The sequence below is a fragment of the Leptonotus elevatus genome, chromosome 18 (genome assembly GCF_054856555.1).
Source record: "Leptonotus elevatus isolate MCC_2025b chromosome 18, RoL_Lele_1.0, whole genome shotgun sequence".
NCBI classification, from domain to species: Eukaryota; Metazoa; Chordata; class Actinopteri; order Syngnathiformes; family Syngnathidae; genus Leptonotus; species Leptonotus elevatus.
The window spans coordinates 4,496,359-4,515,723 of record NC_141256.1 but is presented as its reverse complement, the minus strand read 5'-3'; the positions used below and the strand labels follow the sequence as shown (position 1 = coordinate 4,515,723).

Sequence of the window (19,365 nt, the reverse complement as noted above, 5' to 3'; positions counted from 1 at the left end):
AGTGATTGGTAATAAGTGGGTAAATGTAAGACTTAGTAACGAAATTTTACAAGATTAAAAAAAAAAAACATTACATCTGTGTAATGATTTAATAAAAAGCCAGATTAATAAATTGGGAGGCAACTTTAACATTTGGGTCATTTATTCATTCATTTTTACTTCAATTGCCATTTTCAGAGTATGACTTTCAGTATGCTCAGCATAGAACTATTGAAGGAATTGTCATATAATAGCCAAAACAAGATTACAATAACACGTCAAATGACCACAAATCATCCATCCCCCCGAAATTCAGATGCTACACAATACGCATACAAGTTGTTTTTCATAACAAAAAATTTGAATACAGTACATTATTGGCATGACATCCTATAAACAGAAAAGTAATCCATTGATTTTAAGAATATAAATAATGGTATGTGATATGCTTTAAATGTGCTGTTTGTAATATTAATTACTAGTTAAATATTAAAGATGGTGCATTTTTCAAATTAAATTTCACAAATATTTACATGAGTTAACAGAGAATATTGAACTGTAAAACAAAAGTCCCCAAAATAAGGTCAGAAATGACCACAGATTGTGAACATGTGGACATTATGCTGTAATTCAGTAATTTAACATCATGATGTTGCATTCTCATACTCCAATATAAGCATGACCAACATCAAAACAAATTGGAATCACCAAAATCACCTTGAAATATTTTCCCAGTTATAATCATTTTAAAAGCAGACCGGAACCAGTTGTAAAAGAAAGCATAAATAAACGGATTCAGCATTGAATTTGATAATGTGAGCCAGTTCAATGTTTCAATCACGGGAATTGTTGGGGGATGAGTGAAGAGTGGCTGAAAGACAACACAAAAAAAGTAAGGTGTCATGAACAATAAAAACACTCCCATAACAATAGCCAAAGTTTTGGTAGCTTTCCTCTCCACCTTACTCACAGAGTTTGAGTTCTGGATGCTGCTCACCTGCCTCTGAGCTACAAAGAAAATCTTCAAGTAGATGCAGCTCATAATAATTGCGGGTTGGTAAAAACCAAAAATGGGTCCCATAATGTGTGACAAAATAACAGCAACAGAGCACATGTCCTCACATGTACCTTGGCTGAATCCTCCTATTATAATGCCAAGTGCAATCATAACGGCAATAAACCAGCTGATGAGAATCATAGTCAGAGCTACTTGATCAGTTATTTTTGATCTATATGTTAGAGGCTGACACACAGCATAATATCTGTCAATGGAAATGCAACATAAATTTAGAATGGACGATGTGCACAGTGACACATCAAAGATGTCTCTGATTTTACAGATCAAATTCTCGTGAAGAAGACATGAGGTCACAGTAAAGACCATACTGAAAGGAAAAACTAAAACACCAACGAGCAGGTCAGCAAATGATAGCGACAGAATAAAATAGTTAGGCGGCGTGTGAAGCTGTTTGAAGTACACAACTGAGATGATCACAAGAAGATTTCCACATATTGTAACAACGGACAAAAAAGCAAGGACACAATATATGAAGATACATATTATGGAAGGGTCACTTGTGAATATCAAAGATGAATTGTAAGACTCATAACAAGGATGTAAGGCATCAGTCCCATTGCCGGTCGATTCCGATACCATGCTTCAAGATTTCTGCAAAACTGATCCACATTATTAGCATTTCAGATAATTCTATTCAAATGGGATTTAACCAAAACACAACTCTATATAACATAACATAACATTTAACAAATAATTACCTTTAAGTAAATTAATATCCTTTCCTTAACCACTTTTACTCTTGTTTCTATAATCTTACCTGTTAAATTTGTGTATACAGTCTAATCGTTCTTGAATTAGTCACACCCTCCCATAGTCAGTGTCATCTTGCTTTTATAAACGTGCATCTCATTAACATAATCAAAACAGACTGTGATTCAAATTCAGATGATGCATAATGGCAGACTGCCACCTCCTTCTATTTTTTTGTTGCTATGCAAAAATTGGAATTAATAGTTGCATTTCAATTTTGTAGGATCGGAATAAACAATTTAGTAACTTCATGTCACAGGATTGATTGATGTGATTTGCATGCTGTAAGTGTTGCTCTGTTTGTTCTTCTGAATTTCAATGAGACAATTCCTGGTTAAATAAAGTTTCAATACAAAAATCATTATAAAATAGGCTATGGCTCCTTTGGTGCAAGTCTTTAAACGGTATGTGTGTTTTTACTTGAACCAAGAGTCAATAGCATCATGGTTTGAACGAAATGAACTTTGGTCGCCAGTTTGCCCCCCCCCCCCCCCCCCAAAAAAAAACTTGGTAAAACCAGGTCTAACTAATAGCGCAGGTGGTGCAACGGAATTTTGTTGGATCTAGGCACAGGTTGACAGATCTGTGCTCTGCAGACATTAACTCATTTGCTCCCAAAAACGTATAAAAATGTTTTTTTTATTTTTTTAAATATTGCCATGGTCCCAAAAATTTATTTATATGTTTTAAAAAAATCATTTTTTTTATACTAGAGCATACAGAAGGCTTTGATGCAACTTCTGCCCTGAAGAGGTCGCTTAAAGCAATAGTAGTTACGGCCAGCAGGTGGCAGCAGAGTATAAGATGTTGCAACAAGCTCTTTTTGCCAGTGGTTTGTGAATAATAATTAAACTTAGCTATATTCTATATGCTAATTGCTGCAAAATGGAAACAAATACAAATATATTTCTTTTCCTGATGAAAGAAGAGCCTAATTGTTCTGCCTTGCGCAGTTTGGGCCACTGTTTATGGTCAGACCCTTTTTTGTGACGGACGTTATGTTTGCAGATATCCGGTATTATGCTGAGTAGTCGTGGCGGGGTTTTGTAGAGATGCCAGCTAGCAGTGGCCAAAGCATTAATCTACAAGTGTATGTGCTTCGTCACGAAAAAACTTGGTCAGACTTTGGCTGTAAGTAATATAATTGATGTTTAAGTTTGTGACTCTTGATTTATTTGATGAGGCAGTTTTTCGTCTGTTTGTTTGTCGCCTGTGGCCGTTGTACGAGTTGAATTGCCCTCGCTCTAAATGGGCGTTTCTGAGGTAGTCCTTAGTTAGGCCAATAGAAGGCCTCATTGTTACATTTCTGAGCAGGCATCTATTTAGGCCATATGTAACATGTAGTGGAAATGTTTGAATGTTTTTCTTTATTTTCTATTGACAAAGAACATTTATAATAGATTATAAATGTCTTAATAAGAAAGACACTGTTAATTTGCTGTTTATTATGTGAAAGGCATAAGGCATTATACTTTTGGAATGTTCACTTTCTGTTTATTTATACAAACAAACCAAACAAACTAAATGTACAAGATACATGGACAAATGAGTGCAAAGGAATAAAACTGAGGAAGGAAGATCAAGCTGAAAATGTGTAGCGAGGGCAGAATACTAATCTTTCTTTTGGTAGGCTCAATGTTTTTATAGCAATAGAACACAATATTCTGTGGGCCTTGCAAAATCAGTCAAAATTCAGTAAAACAGCCGGGAGCGAAGGGGGTTGCTTCAGTTAAAATGGCTGGGAGTAAATTAGTTAATGGTGGCTTTCATTCATAACAGAGTGGGACAATCCCTCTGAATTATTTTGAAAAACAATTCAGTGAATGGATTATTATCGTTATCATCCTCAATATATTTTTAATAGAACCCCCCTGACTGCGTGGCACAATTATGAGTGGTGGGGGTTGGGGGAGAGGTATTCATTTTCAGACTGTCATGGGGGCAAGGCGGTCTCCAATTGCAATCACGTGCGGCTGGCTACATCATGCGCAAGGGAAAATCTTGCAGTTTACCGCCTGCCAATGTCCACTTTTAGTACATTATTTATTTATTTATTATATTTCATTTGTAAAAGAAAGAAAATACAATATAAATCAACATTCTTCAGTGTTGAATGAAAAGGAGCAGAAAGAAGACAAGTCTTAGTTCAATCACAAGGTAAAGTAATTAAAAAACAACAACATAAACAACACCAACAGCTTGTCTCACAGTCACATCTGTACTTGATTTACAATTTTATTGCTGTAGCAACAAAAATGACAATTGCATAATGTTCAAACTTAATCTCGTTCATATTTCTTTAACAAGATGGATTTAGTCATTCTTTTAAATGTAATTTTTCTTTATTAAAATGGTTCCATAAGATGATTCCACTTACTGAAACACATTAAAAAAATAAAAAATAAAATAAAAAACATCCAGCCAAGATTATTTTACCTTCATCTGCATCAGGGTTGTTATAGTTTTGGAATTTTCATTTTAGTTATTTTTTTAAATTCATTTTGAGTTTTTATTTATTTAATTTAGTTAGTTTTAATTCGTTTTCAGGGTGGTTCTGTTGTTTTTTTTAATTAATTTTTGTTATTTAAATAAAATGCATAGTTTTAGTTTAGTTTTAGTTAGTTTCAGTATCAGCTTTCATTAATTTTTTATTTATTTTTAATGTGTATTACTTGTGCGTAATATTTAATAAACACCATTGTAAAATGAAAAAAGTAACTAATTTCTTATCTAGCGACTTCATCTGAAGGTGCTTTTCTATTGGCTAGATGATGTCACTTCTGTGTGATACACGTTCTTATTCCGGTTAAATAAATATACGTAAAATCACTTTTTAAATCATCCCCAAAAGGCTCATGCATTAAATTAATTAACAAAGACTAAAATGAAGGACTTTTTCGATTTAACTATTATTAGTTTTGAAAACATAAAATGTAGTTTTAGCATTTTCCTTTTAATTTTATTTTGTTAACGAAATAGTTTTTTGAATTTTAGTTTTGTTTTTTTCATTAGTTTTCGTTTACTAAAATAACCTTGATCTGCATACATTATTTTGCTTGCTACATCATGTGATTACTGCAAGTCCAACCTTCCTATAGCATTAGATATATTGTGACACCAATCAAGTATAATTAGGGCCCAAGCAGCAACTACAGACAGAGGGCAGGAAATTTGAACCCAAATCTAGTCTGAAAACTATTGGCCAGAGGCTTACAGAGGTACCTATTGTGAACAGCCAAGAAGATGTTTGAGTCATAAATGGCCAAATAAAAAGGCTATTATAAAGATATTTTGAGCAAATTTCTACAATGAGCAGCTTCAAAAGTAAAATGTAAAAACTTTGAGAACCACTGCATTGGAGCGCCTTCTTTTTGTTTTCATGGGTCTTAGAACATTGGAGTGTTTTATTATTGCAGCGACGTTTGTCATACTTCCTTTTAAAGGCCCTGCCACTTCTTAAGCTTCTCACTTGATTGCTATTTTCCACAGTGACGCCAAGACCCAACAATGCAAAGTCAGAAGTAGGAAGTGCAATGCAGTCAAGCAAAAGGGGCGTGTTAAATGTTATATTTAGAATGTGCTGCAGGTCAGGAAAAAACATGTTTAAGAGAATTTATAGAGATTAGTCAAGTTGTTTCTGACAGCAAGGTGATATTGCTGCTGAGTTATTAGCACAACTGCCCCAGTCGATAGATTCTGGGTTAAATTCATAGCTCAAGCCATCTAGTGTAGTGTGGAGTTTATATGTTCTGCTTGTACTCGCGGTTTCCTCACACATTACTAAAATATATGCATGACTAATTTGTTCATACGTGAGAATATGAACGCTTTATTATCTCATCTTGATAACCGAGTATATATACCGCTTGTAATGTGTCTTAACAATAATACAGTACAGGGTGTATCTTTTAATTATTTCTAAACTAAAATTAGGCCTAAGGCAAGAACTGGGGAAATTAGTAAGTAACAATAACCTAGGCGAGGCTGCATTGCTGAGGATGGCAGCACCCCATTGCTGAGATGGCGATGATGGCATGGCTACAAGAAAGATTGCGCTGTAACCAGGAAACTCAATAGGTGATGCACATGTAAAACTAATGGCGGGGCAGATAGTAGCAATATAATAGCAAATAGACACGAGGGAAACGGCTGAAATGTTTTACTTGGATTATTGGATATTTGCTATGTGTTTGTTTCTTTGTTTTAATATGCATTTTTTATGTATTGCCATCTTGCTTTTTATCTTAAAGCACATTGAGCTATGCTTGCCATATGAAATATGCTATACAAATACAATTTATATTGATACTAGAGGCCACTACTGGAAATGAGAGAAAAACCTGAGCAGTAATAAGAAAGAACACACTTAAAGAGTAAATAAATAAAACAAATGGCGCATTGTTAACTTTAAGGTGCATTTTTTACAAAGATTGGTGTTATAATAAGCATATAAATAAATAAATGTTGGGGGGAAAGTATGGTGCACTGCATAGTAGCTACATGTGATGTAGGTTTTGTTGTGAGACGTGGAAAGATGGTGTCACGTTAAATGAAACAGAACCATATACAATATACAAAACGGATGCTATTCTGCTTGCTGGCATTCTTTCCCTCCAAATCGCTCCTTGCATGCCTGCATGTGTGTTATGGTTTTCCATGCAGTGTACAACAAAAAACATACAGCAAAGTGTGAGTTCAATTTGCACTTGAGGGAATATGATTAAAATGAATCAAAATTAAAATATACAGCAATGGCATTACACACACAAAAAAAAATGGTTATGACAAAGATATTTAAAAAATTTAAATGCAAGGTTTCGGTTCTTTAGAAGATTTATTAGACATTCTAATCCTGTTGAACCACAGAGCCCACATTTGATAACAAATCACATTTACAGTTGGTCAGTTACATAACACACGTATCCCATCAGCCAGTCCACGTTGCTTCCTTACTCCTGTTGCAATCTTCTCTCTCCATCTTTCCTTCCTCTCTTTTACCACTTGATATCAACCAAAATGGTGGTGCAGAGGGTTTCTTCATCTGAGGGCAGCTAAAAGGTGATATGGTTGAACTATGAAATACTTCCATAATGATGGGCAGAGTTTTGGTAGCTTTTGTCTTCATTTTTACTAACAGTTCATCGTGACTTCGTACCCTGACTTGCTGTGCACAAGACTAATAGCAAATGCATATAAAAGGAAAATATACATGCCAGAGTGGTTGAAAATTAGTGCATAAATTAACCTCTTCTAAACATTCACAGAGAATTACAATCATATCCAAACAAGCAAAGAAAAAAAAAATCAAAAAAGTTTTGTGTTAGTTAAATCGTTTTGAAATATTTTTCCAGTAATGATGAGTCTAAAAGCTGATCTGAACCAGCTGTAAAAGAAAGCATAAATGAATGGATTAAGCATCGAATTTGAAAGTGTAAGCCAATTTAGTGTTTCAATCACAGCGATTGGCATTCTATCAAATGTTAAAGGCTGAAAGATGATACAAATGAAATATGGTGTCCAACATAAAATAAAAACTCCCATAACAGTTGCCAGAGTTTTGGTCGCTTTTCTCTCCATTTTATTGACAGTTGTACTCTGATTTGTAATCTGGATGCTGCGTACTTGTCTCTGTGCCACAAGGAAAATCTTAAAGTAGATACTAAGCATTATGATAACTGGGACATAAAAGGAAAATATGCATGCCAGAGTGGTCGAAATTAGTGCGTCGATTAGGCATTGTTCTTCACATTTCCCTTGATTAAATCCTGCTACTGTAATTCCAATTCCTATTAGTGCAGAAACACCCCAGCTTACCAAAATCATAATGCCAATCACATGAGAATGTATTTTACTTCTGTAGGTCAGAGGCTGGCACACTGCGTAATATCTGTCAATGGAAATACAACAGAGGTTCAAAATTGAAGCTGTGCTCAGCGTGACATCAAAACTGCCTCGTATTTTACATAACAGGCCTTCGTGATGCCAACAGGAGAATACAGTGAAGGCCATGCTAAAAGGAAAAACCAAAATTCCCACAAGCAGATCCGCCACAGCTAAAGACAGAATGAGATAGTTAGTAGGGATGTGGAGCTGTTTGAAATAAATAATAGCAATTATTACAAGGAGGTTTCCGAATATTGTACAAAAAGATAATAAACTAAGAAAAACATATAATGCAACACATATAATTGAAGGATTACTTGTAAATATGTAAGTTGTATTATCTAATACATAGCAGGGGTGTATGTAATTAATAACGTTGGACAGCTCTGATTCCATTCTTCTGCATTTCTGTGAATAAACATTTCATAAATAATCAAGTAAACTGAAAAGCAGAGTTCAACATTAATGAAAACAAAGAAGGTTACCAAGTTAGCAAGTGCATCCGTGTTGTCCTCACTCTGTGGGCAATGTGTTTCCACCCCTCCATTTTTATCATATGTAAGGCAGATACTTTGTCCAATCAGAGTGCAAGCTTTTCTTTTTTTTTTTTATGACATCATGCACAGTTTCGAGAAAGTTTTCTACTAGTTTGATTCCACTTTATTAACACTTAAAAGTATTATTTCCTTTCATTTGTTATTTCTCACAGTTTTGTTACTTTTAACCACTAAGTGTTATTTTCATTCCTTTAGTTGGTATTCATCTCTTATAGTTTTAGCGTTACTTCTTGACAAGTTTTTATTTTCCAACCCAAATGGTGACAGTGAGAATCGAACAGAGGAGGCAAATCCAGGTCCAGAAAGTAAAAACCCTGCCACAGTTTGGCTTTAGCCCCTGGTGCTAGCTAGCTAGCTCCCTAGCAGGAAAACGAGCACCATGGGAGCTAGTGTTAAGTTATTAACATTGTTTTTCAGTTTCAGTTTTTGTTCACAAAAGTGATTCCACATGATCTGTTCAAGGAGCCTTTATTGTAATATGAGTGTTGTGCAATTAAATAATGGAATCCCTATGCATGTTTCATTCCATGTGTTTTTCTGCAAATGCACTAAATACACATAGTTGTATATTGTATTGTATTATATATTGTTGTATATACTTGTCCACTGTTTGATTAAATCAACACAATGCGCGATGCTGTGCCGGGCAGCACGTTTGGGATGTTACCGACGAGCATTTCGCTACTTCGCCCATTTCGTCAGCGTTGGCTGAATTGAACTTTTGGCGCCATCGCATCAGCGACAGCCTATCGGAGTCCACGTCACCAAATACGTCACAAAGCAGACAAAACACAGGAAGCGGTTGTGTGAAGAACATGTAGCATAGGCAATGGAGGATAGCTTGATTGTCAAGGTTTGCAGGCACCCGGAGCTGTATGACATGGCGAGCTACATGTACCAGGACCAGAGCAAAAAGGAGATTGGAGGAAGAAGCGTGGAGGTCGGCTTATCTGGTGAGTTTGTTTGTTTAATTGTCGAAGTGTGAAGCAAGCTAGCAATGCTACACTAAAGTTAGCACCACCTACCGAAGCGGCAATCCCTCCTCTCACTGAAATAGCACCACCCATAGAGCTTTTTCTGCACTGTGAGTGTTAAAACAACACCCAAATCAACAACCAGTCACTTAAAATAATAAACAATGACAGACTCATACATATCCCAATATACCATTATTCCTTAAAATTGCATGAAATTAATGGCAAGTTTTTATTTTTCAAATTTGTAATTTCTAGTTCCTGATCATAAAATGGCCACAAGAGGGCTGGTATGGGCCACCGTCGCATAAACCGATACCTTGAAAATAAGATTGGTGTGGGTACCAGATGTGTTCAGCCTGCAAGATTGCATCGGGTCCTGCTGATGACGTCACGTTACAGGATCAAAGCTGCACCATTTCGTGCCTTAGGGAATTCGTTTAGTTATTTGGAAAGAAAAAAAATTGACATGTTTTATGCAGAAATATGTACAGTATTAAATCTTACAGTCCAATCATATCTGGTAAGGACAGCAGACAGGAAATGTCGGGGCGTAAGCATAAATGTCGTAGTGCTTTGAGTATCCTCCCCGTTTTTATTCACAAACATTAACATATACATTTGAAACAATCATACAAATGTAACTTGTATGACATGTGTTTTATATGGAGACAAATGATCAAGGTGGGACCCTGATCCAATCTTGCAGGCCGAGTACATCTGGTACACATACCGGATACTCACTATGTAACAATCCGCAGTGTGGCACCGCGCCACAGGTTGGCGCCTCTTTGCTTTTGGTGTGCATGTGCAGCGCTTTTTCGTTTTGGTCGTCAATGTTTGTGACGCCGTAGAAGCGTACGATTATTGTGACGTGTGGTGGTTACAAGAGCTGGTATCAATCAATACTCGCCCATCCCTAATTTTAAGTGAACATTTTTCTGAACTATGAGATGCTATTATGTAATAGCACACATGTTGCTGTGAAAATAAAGATGATCTTAATATTGTATCCCACAATGGAAAATCCAATCTTTATTAGGTATGAAACACAGGGCTCAGTTTTATTTAGATTATTATCAAACTTTCTCCCAGTAATACTTGAGCTGTCGGAATGGGCCAAATATATCACCACAAAAATATTTTGGAGGAAAAATATCATTTAGCGAAATTTAAGTGAATAATCTCTCAGTATAATGTAGTGCAGAACAGCAAACAACAACTATAATAAATGATAATGAACAAATTTTGCTCAATTTATACCTGCAGTCAGTTTGTATAACGTGACCAAACTCAGAAAACAGGTGAGCCGTTATTGGCCGTTTCCTGAGCCCTTAGCAACTTTGAAGTCATGTTCAGTCGACAGCAAGTGGCAAAATGGCCACCCTCTGAGTGGATTTTTACTCTTAATTCATATTCCACAAAAACAATAAGAATCAAAATGCCATGTAGTAGTGGGCTCACATAGAACATGTTGCAGCCCTTCGTGTCAAGAAAAACAGCGTTGAGTTTTACTGGTGCAAATCTTTAGTTCTTCGACTTATCGATCACCGCAAAACTAAAATACATAAAAAATTAGCTTCATATCAAAATCACAACAAAGTTCATGTTACATTTCCAATCACAATTGTACATATACTGTACATAGAAAAACATACTGCCACATACCTCGCTTCACCCACCAACGGTACAAACCTCCTTCCATGATAGCCTCGAAATAGCGGCCGCGCAGCTAGTAGCCTACGTTGAATGAACTGCACTTGGCAGTCATGCCATGTCCAATATAAGATCAAATGGAGTTGGCTTGTGACAACACTTTATTACCACACAGCTGTGGCCACTTATAGAACATATTATTGAAAATATATTTATTTACTTGATGTCTTTCAAGTCATATTGAACACAATTGAAGTAAACATGGTATGGACTTGGACAACCATTCTCGGTTTCTTGGCATCTTTGAAAATTTATTATATGGTATAGTTCATGGGAGATACAGACTGAAACATGACTATTTAATTTTGGTGAACAATTGATGCTCCCGTAAGAGTGATTAGAATTGCATATATAGTGATACTGTATATGAAATGGTTTTGCCTCTGGGCCGTCGTAGCCATCAGTGCTTCAGTTTTTAAAGACTTGAAACCTCTAAACAAACTAGCAGTCATATATCGGTTTAGTGAAATTCTGCTGAGGTGTAGTTACAGTTTCTACTGGTTTTGATGCCATGTTTAGTCCAAGTTTGATCAAACTGAGCCGAAGAAGACATGGGTGCTACCATCTTATCTATCGTCTGTCCGACTGTCATTCACAAGTCCAACATACCGGTATTTGTTTTTAGATGTGAATGGATGAGTGAACCAGGGTCTCGGTTGAAGTGAATGAGCATGTGTGTAGTCTGGTTGATCATTGTTGCTTGTTTGGTTTTATTCAATGATGAAACAAAAACAAGTAAACAAAAAAATAAGCAATATCACATGAGAGGAATTGATGTTGGACAACTTGTATTACCAACCTTAGCCGCGTTTCCACCGCAGGAACTTCGGGGTAAATTTACGGGGCCAGCCCCGTATGTGCGTGTCTCCACTGCAGGAGCCTTCCCAACCGGGCCACATTTACAGGAACTTACGGGGAAAAGCGGAGGTCCTACTCGAGGGTAGGTACTCCGCCGGGCTTTCATGCTGATTGGCTAAAAATTATTTTGTATAAAAAATTATCTTACCTTCATGCGCGACGATGAGGCATTTTCGGCTTAAGTCTCTTCCACAAAAACAATTCTCTGAATAATCCTTTGCCTATTTTCGTTCCATACGTTCTTCATGTAGACACCGTCTCCTCTCACTCCAAACTACACTACAAACCATCCATCCATGCCAAGTACAGAAAAAAAGCTTTCCTAGTTGTGATTTTCGTCGCACGGTGCTTGGGTGACGTCACGGGAGAAACCGTCGCACGGCGTTTACGTGTCGATCGAAACTCGTGACGTCGCGAAATGGATCGTACTTCGCAGTGGAGACACAGCCACAAGCGGGCCAGCTGAGAGAACGGTTCCTGTAAAAATCCCCGAACGTCCTGCGGTGGAAACGCGGCTCTTGTAGAATTTGAGAGCAACTTGGATACTCGTCAATGTGAAGGGCTTCTTGTTTAATATGCACTTCTGAGTCTGTTTCAATATCAATTTCACATTATTCATTCTATAAGTAACTATTAGTTTTTCCAAATAATTTATTATGATTCAGTTAATGTTTGGAAAATTGGGGAAAATGATAAATGTTCTTAGTTTGACTAAACACAAAGATAACCAGTCCACTTTCAGGAGGACTAGAGAAATCAGAAAACATTTACAGTCACGAGGCTGAAATAAAAGGATTTGGACCATTTTAAGATCAAGTGGCTCAAAATGATCAACAGACTAGTTGAATGGATAAATAAAGTACATTAATGGTTGCACTTCTAATTCATTGCGTCAAAGAGATATTACATTTCAGTGAATATTATACATATTGTAGACTAAAGTTCTTCAAACCTGGTGCTGCGAAACAGATTGATAAGGATATTTTATTGTTCATAAGAATATAATAAATTCATATACAGACCCTTTTCCCAAAAATTTTATATCCTGGGAAAGTTGAATAATTTCCATAATTCTATTAAAAAAGATATAGATTCAGGGCCCACAATTTAGGTGATTTCAAGTATTTATTTATTTATTTATTTTTAACCGCAGGCAATGCCACGGCACATCGAGGCAGTTATTAAGGCAAAGAGATTCCCAACAAACTGCTAAAGATTGACATATCGTTTTGAAAATACCATCTATTCATTCTTTCTTCCCCCATGCAAAACACTCGAAAGTATACATGGTGATTTCTTCACAGTATTCAATTAAAAAAAATTAAATCCTGTCATCGTGGGGTTTATGAGCTGGAAGTCCAAATTATGTAGAAATAAATAAATAAATACTTGAAACAACTTAAATTGTGGGCCCTGAATATATAATCTGTGAACATTAAATTTTCTGAATGGAATTATAGAAATTATTAAATTTTTCGAGGATATATATATAATTTTTTTTTACAAAAGGGTCTATATATTGAGTATCAGATGCATCCGCCTCTACAAAACACTCCTCTCTGCCATGTGATAAAGGGAAAAACAATGAGACCACATAAGACAATATCTGCAACTTTATTATTATTATCATCACAATATTGTCAAACCTACTTACGGTACTGGTACAACTTTATTGCTAGTTGACTAAAATGCATCAAAACTCAGTCTGTATAAAGTGTCACAACAGGTTCACAAATGAGGCAATGAAATTGTTCATAAACAACATTCTTTCATAGCAGTAGAAACATTGAGGGTGGGGGGGGGCATTACAATTCACATTTAATGCAAACAACACAGCAGCATGCTATTCCTGCTATTGTTGAGTTGAAGTTGAATACAAATGTAACAACCCTTACAGAGCCAAAAACGAGTAATTAACTTAACAAAGGTGATTGACAGTGATTAATCTACTCAAGTCCTCTCACTACAATTTCAGTTAAATGTAGTAATGTGCAAAAATCAAACAAAACAATATCAAAATAATGCAGAATTAGCATAATCACCCAGGAATATTTTTCCCGATATGATCATCTTGAAGCCACGCCTGAACCAGCTGTAAAAGAAGGCATAGATGAATGGATTGAGCATTGAGTTGGATAACGTCAGCCAGTTCAGAATTTCAATTACTGGAACTGGCACTAAATCGTTGCTTAAAGGCAGAAATGTTACACAAAGAAAAAAAGGAGTCCAACAGATCAGAAAAATTCCAAGTACACTTGCTAGAGTTTTGGTGGCTTTTCTCTCAATCTTACTGACAGTCAGTCCAGGCTTAGTTTTGCTGTGAATGCTGCGTGCGTGTCGCAATGCGACAATCAAAATCTTCAGGTAGATACAGAGCATGATGACAACTGGTAAATAGAAAGATAAAATAGGCCCAATAGTGTTTTCCATGAGAACATCAATTAAACACCTTTCTTTGCAATCTTCGCTCTGTAATCCAGCAATCATGACCCCAATTGCAATTAGAGCAGAAACCCCCCAATTGATCAATATCATGATCGCAACAACACAATGATTCATTTTAGCCTTGTATGTCAGAGGCTGACACACTGCGTAATATCTGTCAATGGAAATGCAGCAGAGGTTCAAAATAGAGCACGTGCTTAGCGATATGTCAAAACTGCTTCTTATTTTGCAAAACAGGTCCTCATGGTAGATACATGAGCTCAGGGAGAAGGCCATGCTGAGGGGAAAGACTATAAGACCCACAAGAAGATCAGCCACAGCCAGAGAGACAATGAGATAGTTGGTAGGACTTCGGAGCTGTTTGAAATAAAGGATGGTCATTATTACAAAAAGGTTTCCACATATTGTGACAACAGACAACAATGCAAGGAACATATACAATGACACACATAATAAAGAAGGGCTACTTGTCAGCGCATAAGATGCATTTTCTATTTGATAACAAGGATGTATATCATTGATATCAGTCCTGTTGGCAATGGTCATAGTTCTAGGGGGTGGGGGGTGGGGGAGAAACAAAAATGTCAATGTTGTTGAGAAATCCAAAACAGCAAAAAATATTAATGCCTATTGTTATTCAATCTTGTCATGCAATTCTCACATGATACTCTGGAAGCTACACAGCGACCAGTTGTAGCTTCTTTGTATTTTAACACCCCTTTTATGTTTAATTAAATTTCCAGCTGACCAATTGGCTGCAACAAGTAATACATTTTTCATGAGACACCCACACAACAGTCACTCTCTCATACACAACCATTTTGTGAACATTTTTAATTTTAAAAAGGTATCACAAACGTGAACTCCAAATTTCATTTTGATAATTGAGTGGAATATGTATTTTATTATTTTATTATATTGGAGTTGTGCTAATCGAGTCGGACTAAAAAAGTGAAACACAAGATTTACATTAGATTAGGACTGTATTCCTTTATAGTCTGAATGACAAATTAGTCTCAATAGGGGGAAAAAACAATACATTAAATTCTAATTATTTCAAAATGTTCCACAAGGATTGTGTGTGTTTTATGCTACTCTTGTTGGTCAGTTATTAAATTCAACTATGTAATATCTATTAAACTGTAGCAGCAAAAAACTAACTAAACAGATTATATTTCCCCCACATTTGTGTGTATGTAACAATCGGCAGTGTGGCACCGCTTCTTTGTTTATGTGTGTAGCACTTCTTCGTTTTTGGCGGTGAATGTATTTTTTTTTATGCCGTGGAAGCTACGGCTATTGTAACGCGTGGTGGCGCCGAGCCCTTTGTTTTTTTTTTTTTTTTTTTTTTTTTTTTTTTTTTTATTGTATTACTGTAACTAACATGTCTAAATCTGGACAAAATAGCCTTAAAATTGCAAACCTTGTGTCCAAATTGAACTAAAGTACAGTACATTAAGACATGCAAGCATGTTTTGCTGTAAACTTGTGTCTCTCATCATACACACCAACCTGTTACTAAAACCTTTAGTCATCTCGAAGAAGAAGAAAAAAGAGCTTATACACTTCTATTTTTCATATTTGTTTATTTTTCCCCCCAGCCTGAGTCTCTCACTCAAACAAACGCTCATGTTATCAGAAAAACACACAGTATTATCAAAGTTTTTATTTATTTATTTATTATAATTTGTATAAGGTAAACTGTAGTTAAGTTTGTTTTGTATCATTTAGGTTAATAGCTAACACAGATAGCATGTACTCTTTTTTTTTTTATTTATTTTTTTTTTTATATTTTTTATTAAGAGCTCAGTATTGTTCATTCGGAAATGTCATCATCATTGCTCTTTTTTTTTTTTTTAAATATATATATATATATATATACACATATATACATACATATATACATATATACATACATACATACATACTTTTTTTTTTTTTTTTTTTTTTTTTGTGTGTGTGGGTGAGTATGTGTGTGTGCGTGCGTGCGTGCGTGTGTTTGTTAGCTCACCAGAAAACCTATTAGAAAAAAAAATCTTATACCGTTCACCTAAATCGAACACCAGGAGACCCGAGGGGACCGAAGAAAACCAAGGAAGGTGAAATCCAGCACCGACCAGACACCCCCCACCAGAACTCCTCCCCAGCCCAAGAAACATCCAGACCCCAACAAATCCAAAAAACATAAAGTCAGGGAGGCCTCAAGAGACCAACGGAGAGACCGAGAAAAGGAAGGAAGGACAGACGAAGCCGCGTGAGATCCGAGACACCAGCCTCCACCGATTCAATAACCTGAGGAGGAAACAGATTGTGTCTGAGTTTCGGTAGATGCTGGTGTGGTGGATCTGGCATGCATGAAAATCTCCACCAAAGAGGGGAGCCGTCGACCCCCGCCGGAACAGAGCAAGCGCAACACCTCAGGGCCCCCCAGGCCGCGGCAGCGCCAAAGGACGACCCCCGGGCCCCACCAGGGCCACCGGCCGGAGAGCAAACCCAGGAGCAGGAGCGCCCCCCGCCCCAACACGGCCCGCGCCCCCGGCCCAACGCAGCAGGACGGGGCACTGCAGGCACACCAGGCACCCCACCGGCCCCCAACCCCCGCCCCCCCACCACCCCCCGCCCCCCATCCACCCCCCGCCACCCACCCCAACCCAGCCCCAGCCGCCCCCATGCCCCCAATCCCCCAGACACCCCCCACCCCCAGCACCCCCCCACCCCGCAACCCCCACCACCGCCCCCCCCAACAAAGCCGCCCCCCCCCCGACCCCACCCCGACCAACCGGCAGCCCCCCAACCCCCGACCCCCAGCCCCCGGGGACCACCCGCACCCAGGCACCGGCGCCGAAGAGGGGCCGGACAGCGGAGCGGAGAGGGCAGCCGCGCCCACCCCACCCCCCGCCGTGTGGAAGGACGGAACACCGGGGGCAGAAGGGGGAGATGGGGGCACCGGAGGGCGGCCGACACCCCCGAACCCCAGGCCCAGCGGGGGAAGGCCCCGGTCGTCACCCCAGCGTTCTTTGTGAAAATTAACCCCTGTTACTGAGTCCGCCAGCTCGCGGACTGGCGAACTCTACCCCTAAACCGTGAATGTGACCCCACCCAGTGTATATACAAGTGTGTGTGTGTGGTGCATTAAAATTAGGAGCAGGTGAACCGGAGCCGATGGAAATGATATTCCCACGCTCCGATCCACCCGCCACCCAAGCATGTTGCTGAGTGTATGTGGTGCATTAAAAAAAATAGATAGGGCGGGGGGGGGGGGGGGCGGGTGGCGACACGGACAGGGGACCGCAGCACTGCTCTATACTGCGGCCCCCAACCGATGGCACCCCCACAAGCCCCCAAGCCCCCCCCCCCCACCCACAAGTTGTGTGGTGTATTAAAATTGGAGGGGAGTTGTAGGGTGAAGACGGTGTTTCCACCCTACCCCACCCCCCAAAGTGTGTTATGTGCCCTATATGTCTATAAAAGTGTATTGTGCAAACCTAGTGTAGTGAGTTAAGAGGTGTGACCAGCGGGGCCCCCCCCAACCGGGCGGGGGCAGGAGGCGCACCGGCCCACCAAGCCCCCACCCACCCCACCAGGACCCCGGCGGGCATATGGGACCCGTCCGGCGGGGCGATAGGGCTCGCCCCCCGGATACTGGGTCCCGCCCGAGGTGTCAGGACGCCCACCGGAGCGGGGCGGGCACGACACCAAACCCCAGCCACCCCCGCCGGCCCCCATAGCACCGAGACCCGGGCCATGGATGGAGCCCCCGGCCCAGGGGAGGGGAAGGAAGGCGTACCGGGGAAGGGGAAGGGAGGAGGGAAGGGGACGACAAGAAGGGCAGGGGGCAGCGGCAGGGACGCAAGGAGAGGGGGAGAGGAGGAGGAAGGGCGACGAGGGAGAGGGGACAGGGAGGCGGAGGACGGGCGGGGAGAGGCGAGGAGGGAGAGGCAGCAAGGGGGAGGAAGGGGGAGGGGAGAGGGAACCACCGGGCACCCCGGCGGCCCACAGGCCCCGAACCGCGTCGCCGGGCCCAGAGCGACGGACCGCGCCGGAACGGCGCCGCCCCCGACACCAGGGAAAGCCCCGCAACGCAGCACCCCCCAAGAGACCCAGGGAACGGCCAAGACGCAGCCGCCACCCAGCAGCCAACAGAGGGGGAGACCCGCCCACTCCCCGCCAGGGGGGACAGCACCCACAGAATTAACCCACTGGCATGCCGTGAATCCGAATATCAACCCCTGGTGCCCATCGGAGGTGAATCCGCTCGATCCCGCTGGCAGCAGCCGGGTTCCTGACTATGGAAACACAACCATTAGTTACAAATTGCCTAATACAGAAACATCAATGCCAGTTATAACGCTGCTGTGGCTCTCGCTAACAGGCAGAATTAAAATCCAAGTTTAGGTTAAAAAATTCTATATACGTAGACCATGTTTCTTTAAATTTTGACATTTGGTTTTTATTTGAGGCAGATATTTTTTCCATTAAAATATGATTTGTTTTTCTTTCTTAATAAAGTGAATCCGTGGACTGCCAATCCTTTTGTTGGTCTCCCGTTTGTTTTTTGTTTTTTTTGCTGTCCCGCTGCGCCACCCACGGCCGATCAGCCCGCGCGCGTTACATGTGGTGGTAGGCTAGCTTCGTACAGGTTAGCATCTGCAGGTTCAGCTGTTGTGTACAAAGTGCCCAATTACGTCTTTCGCCTTTATTTCATAACTACAAACAAGCTTCATCTGTACAACTAACTGATTCAGTAATTGACTCACCTGATATGAAGGGTTCGCTACACAGATCAGGAGGACCCAATTCCTCCGTCTTGTTCTTCATCCATTTTATAGCTGCTATGATGCATTGGTTCCTTTTTTGGTTGTAGAATGCTCGATCCTTCTTTTGCACGTTCTTGTTGTGGCACCTGGTCCACAAGTTACAACAGCTGTCTATCATTGTAAAAATGTGGTGTTTGCCATTAACTTAAAGTAAACATTTTCTATCCTGCCTGAATGGTGGTGCTACATGCATTGTGGGATGCGTGACGTCAACGGCCGGAGTTCAACATTCATGAAAGCAAGTTAGTAAGTGGACCCGCGTTACCGTCTGTGGGCAACACATTCGAACCCCAGCATCCTTATCATAT

General features: G+C 39.7%; 3 protein-coding genes across 3 annotated transcripts; all 3 read right to left on the bottom strand.

Annotated features, from left to right (window-relative positions):
* Positions 1–667: 667 nt before the first annotated feature.
* On the bottom strand, positions 668–1,636 carry LOC147158325 (trace amine-associated receptor 1-like). Its single transcript, XM_086061315.1, has one exon. The coding sequence runs from the start codon at positions 1,634–1,636 to the stop codon at positions 668–670; it is 969 nt and encodes a 322-aa protein (XP_085917441.1).
* Positions 1,637–7,111: 5,475 nt separating this feature from the next.
* On the bottom strand, positions 7,112–8,086 carry LOC147158324 (trace amine-associated receptor 1-like). Its single transcript, XM_086061319.1, has one exon. It carries the CDS (start codon positions 8,084–8,086, stop codon positions 7,112–7,114), a length of 975 nt encoding a protein of 324 aa, XP_085917445.1.
* Positions 8,087–13,808: 5,722 nt separating this feature from the next.
* LOC147158323 (trace amine-associated receptor 1-like) lies at positions 13,809–14,786 on the bottom strand. Its single transcript, XM_086061302.1, has one exon. The coding sequence runs from the start codon at positions 14,784–14,786 to the stop codon at positions 13,809–13,811; it is 978 nt and encodes a 325-aa protein (XP_085917428.1).
* Between the last annotated feature and the right edge of the window lie 4,579 nt (positions 14,787–19,365).

Bases quoted from the DNA above. Each gene is read 5' to 3' on its own strand.
- LOC147158325 (XM_086061315.1), bottom strand. From the start codon at position 1,636: ATGGTATCGGAATCGACCGGCAATGGGACTGATGCCTTACATCCTTGT.
- LOC147158323 (XM_086061302.1), bottom strand. From the start codon at position 14,786: ATGACCATTGCCAACAGGACTGATATCAATGATATACATCCTTGTTAT.
- LOC147158324 (XM_086061319.1), bottom strand. From the start codon at position 8,086: ATGGAATCAGAGCTGTCCAACGTTATTAATTACATACACCCCTGCTAT.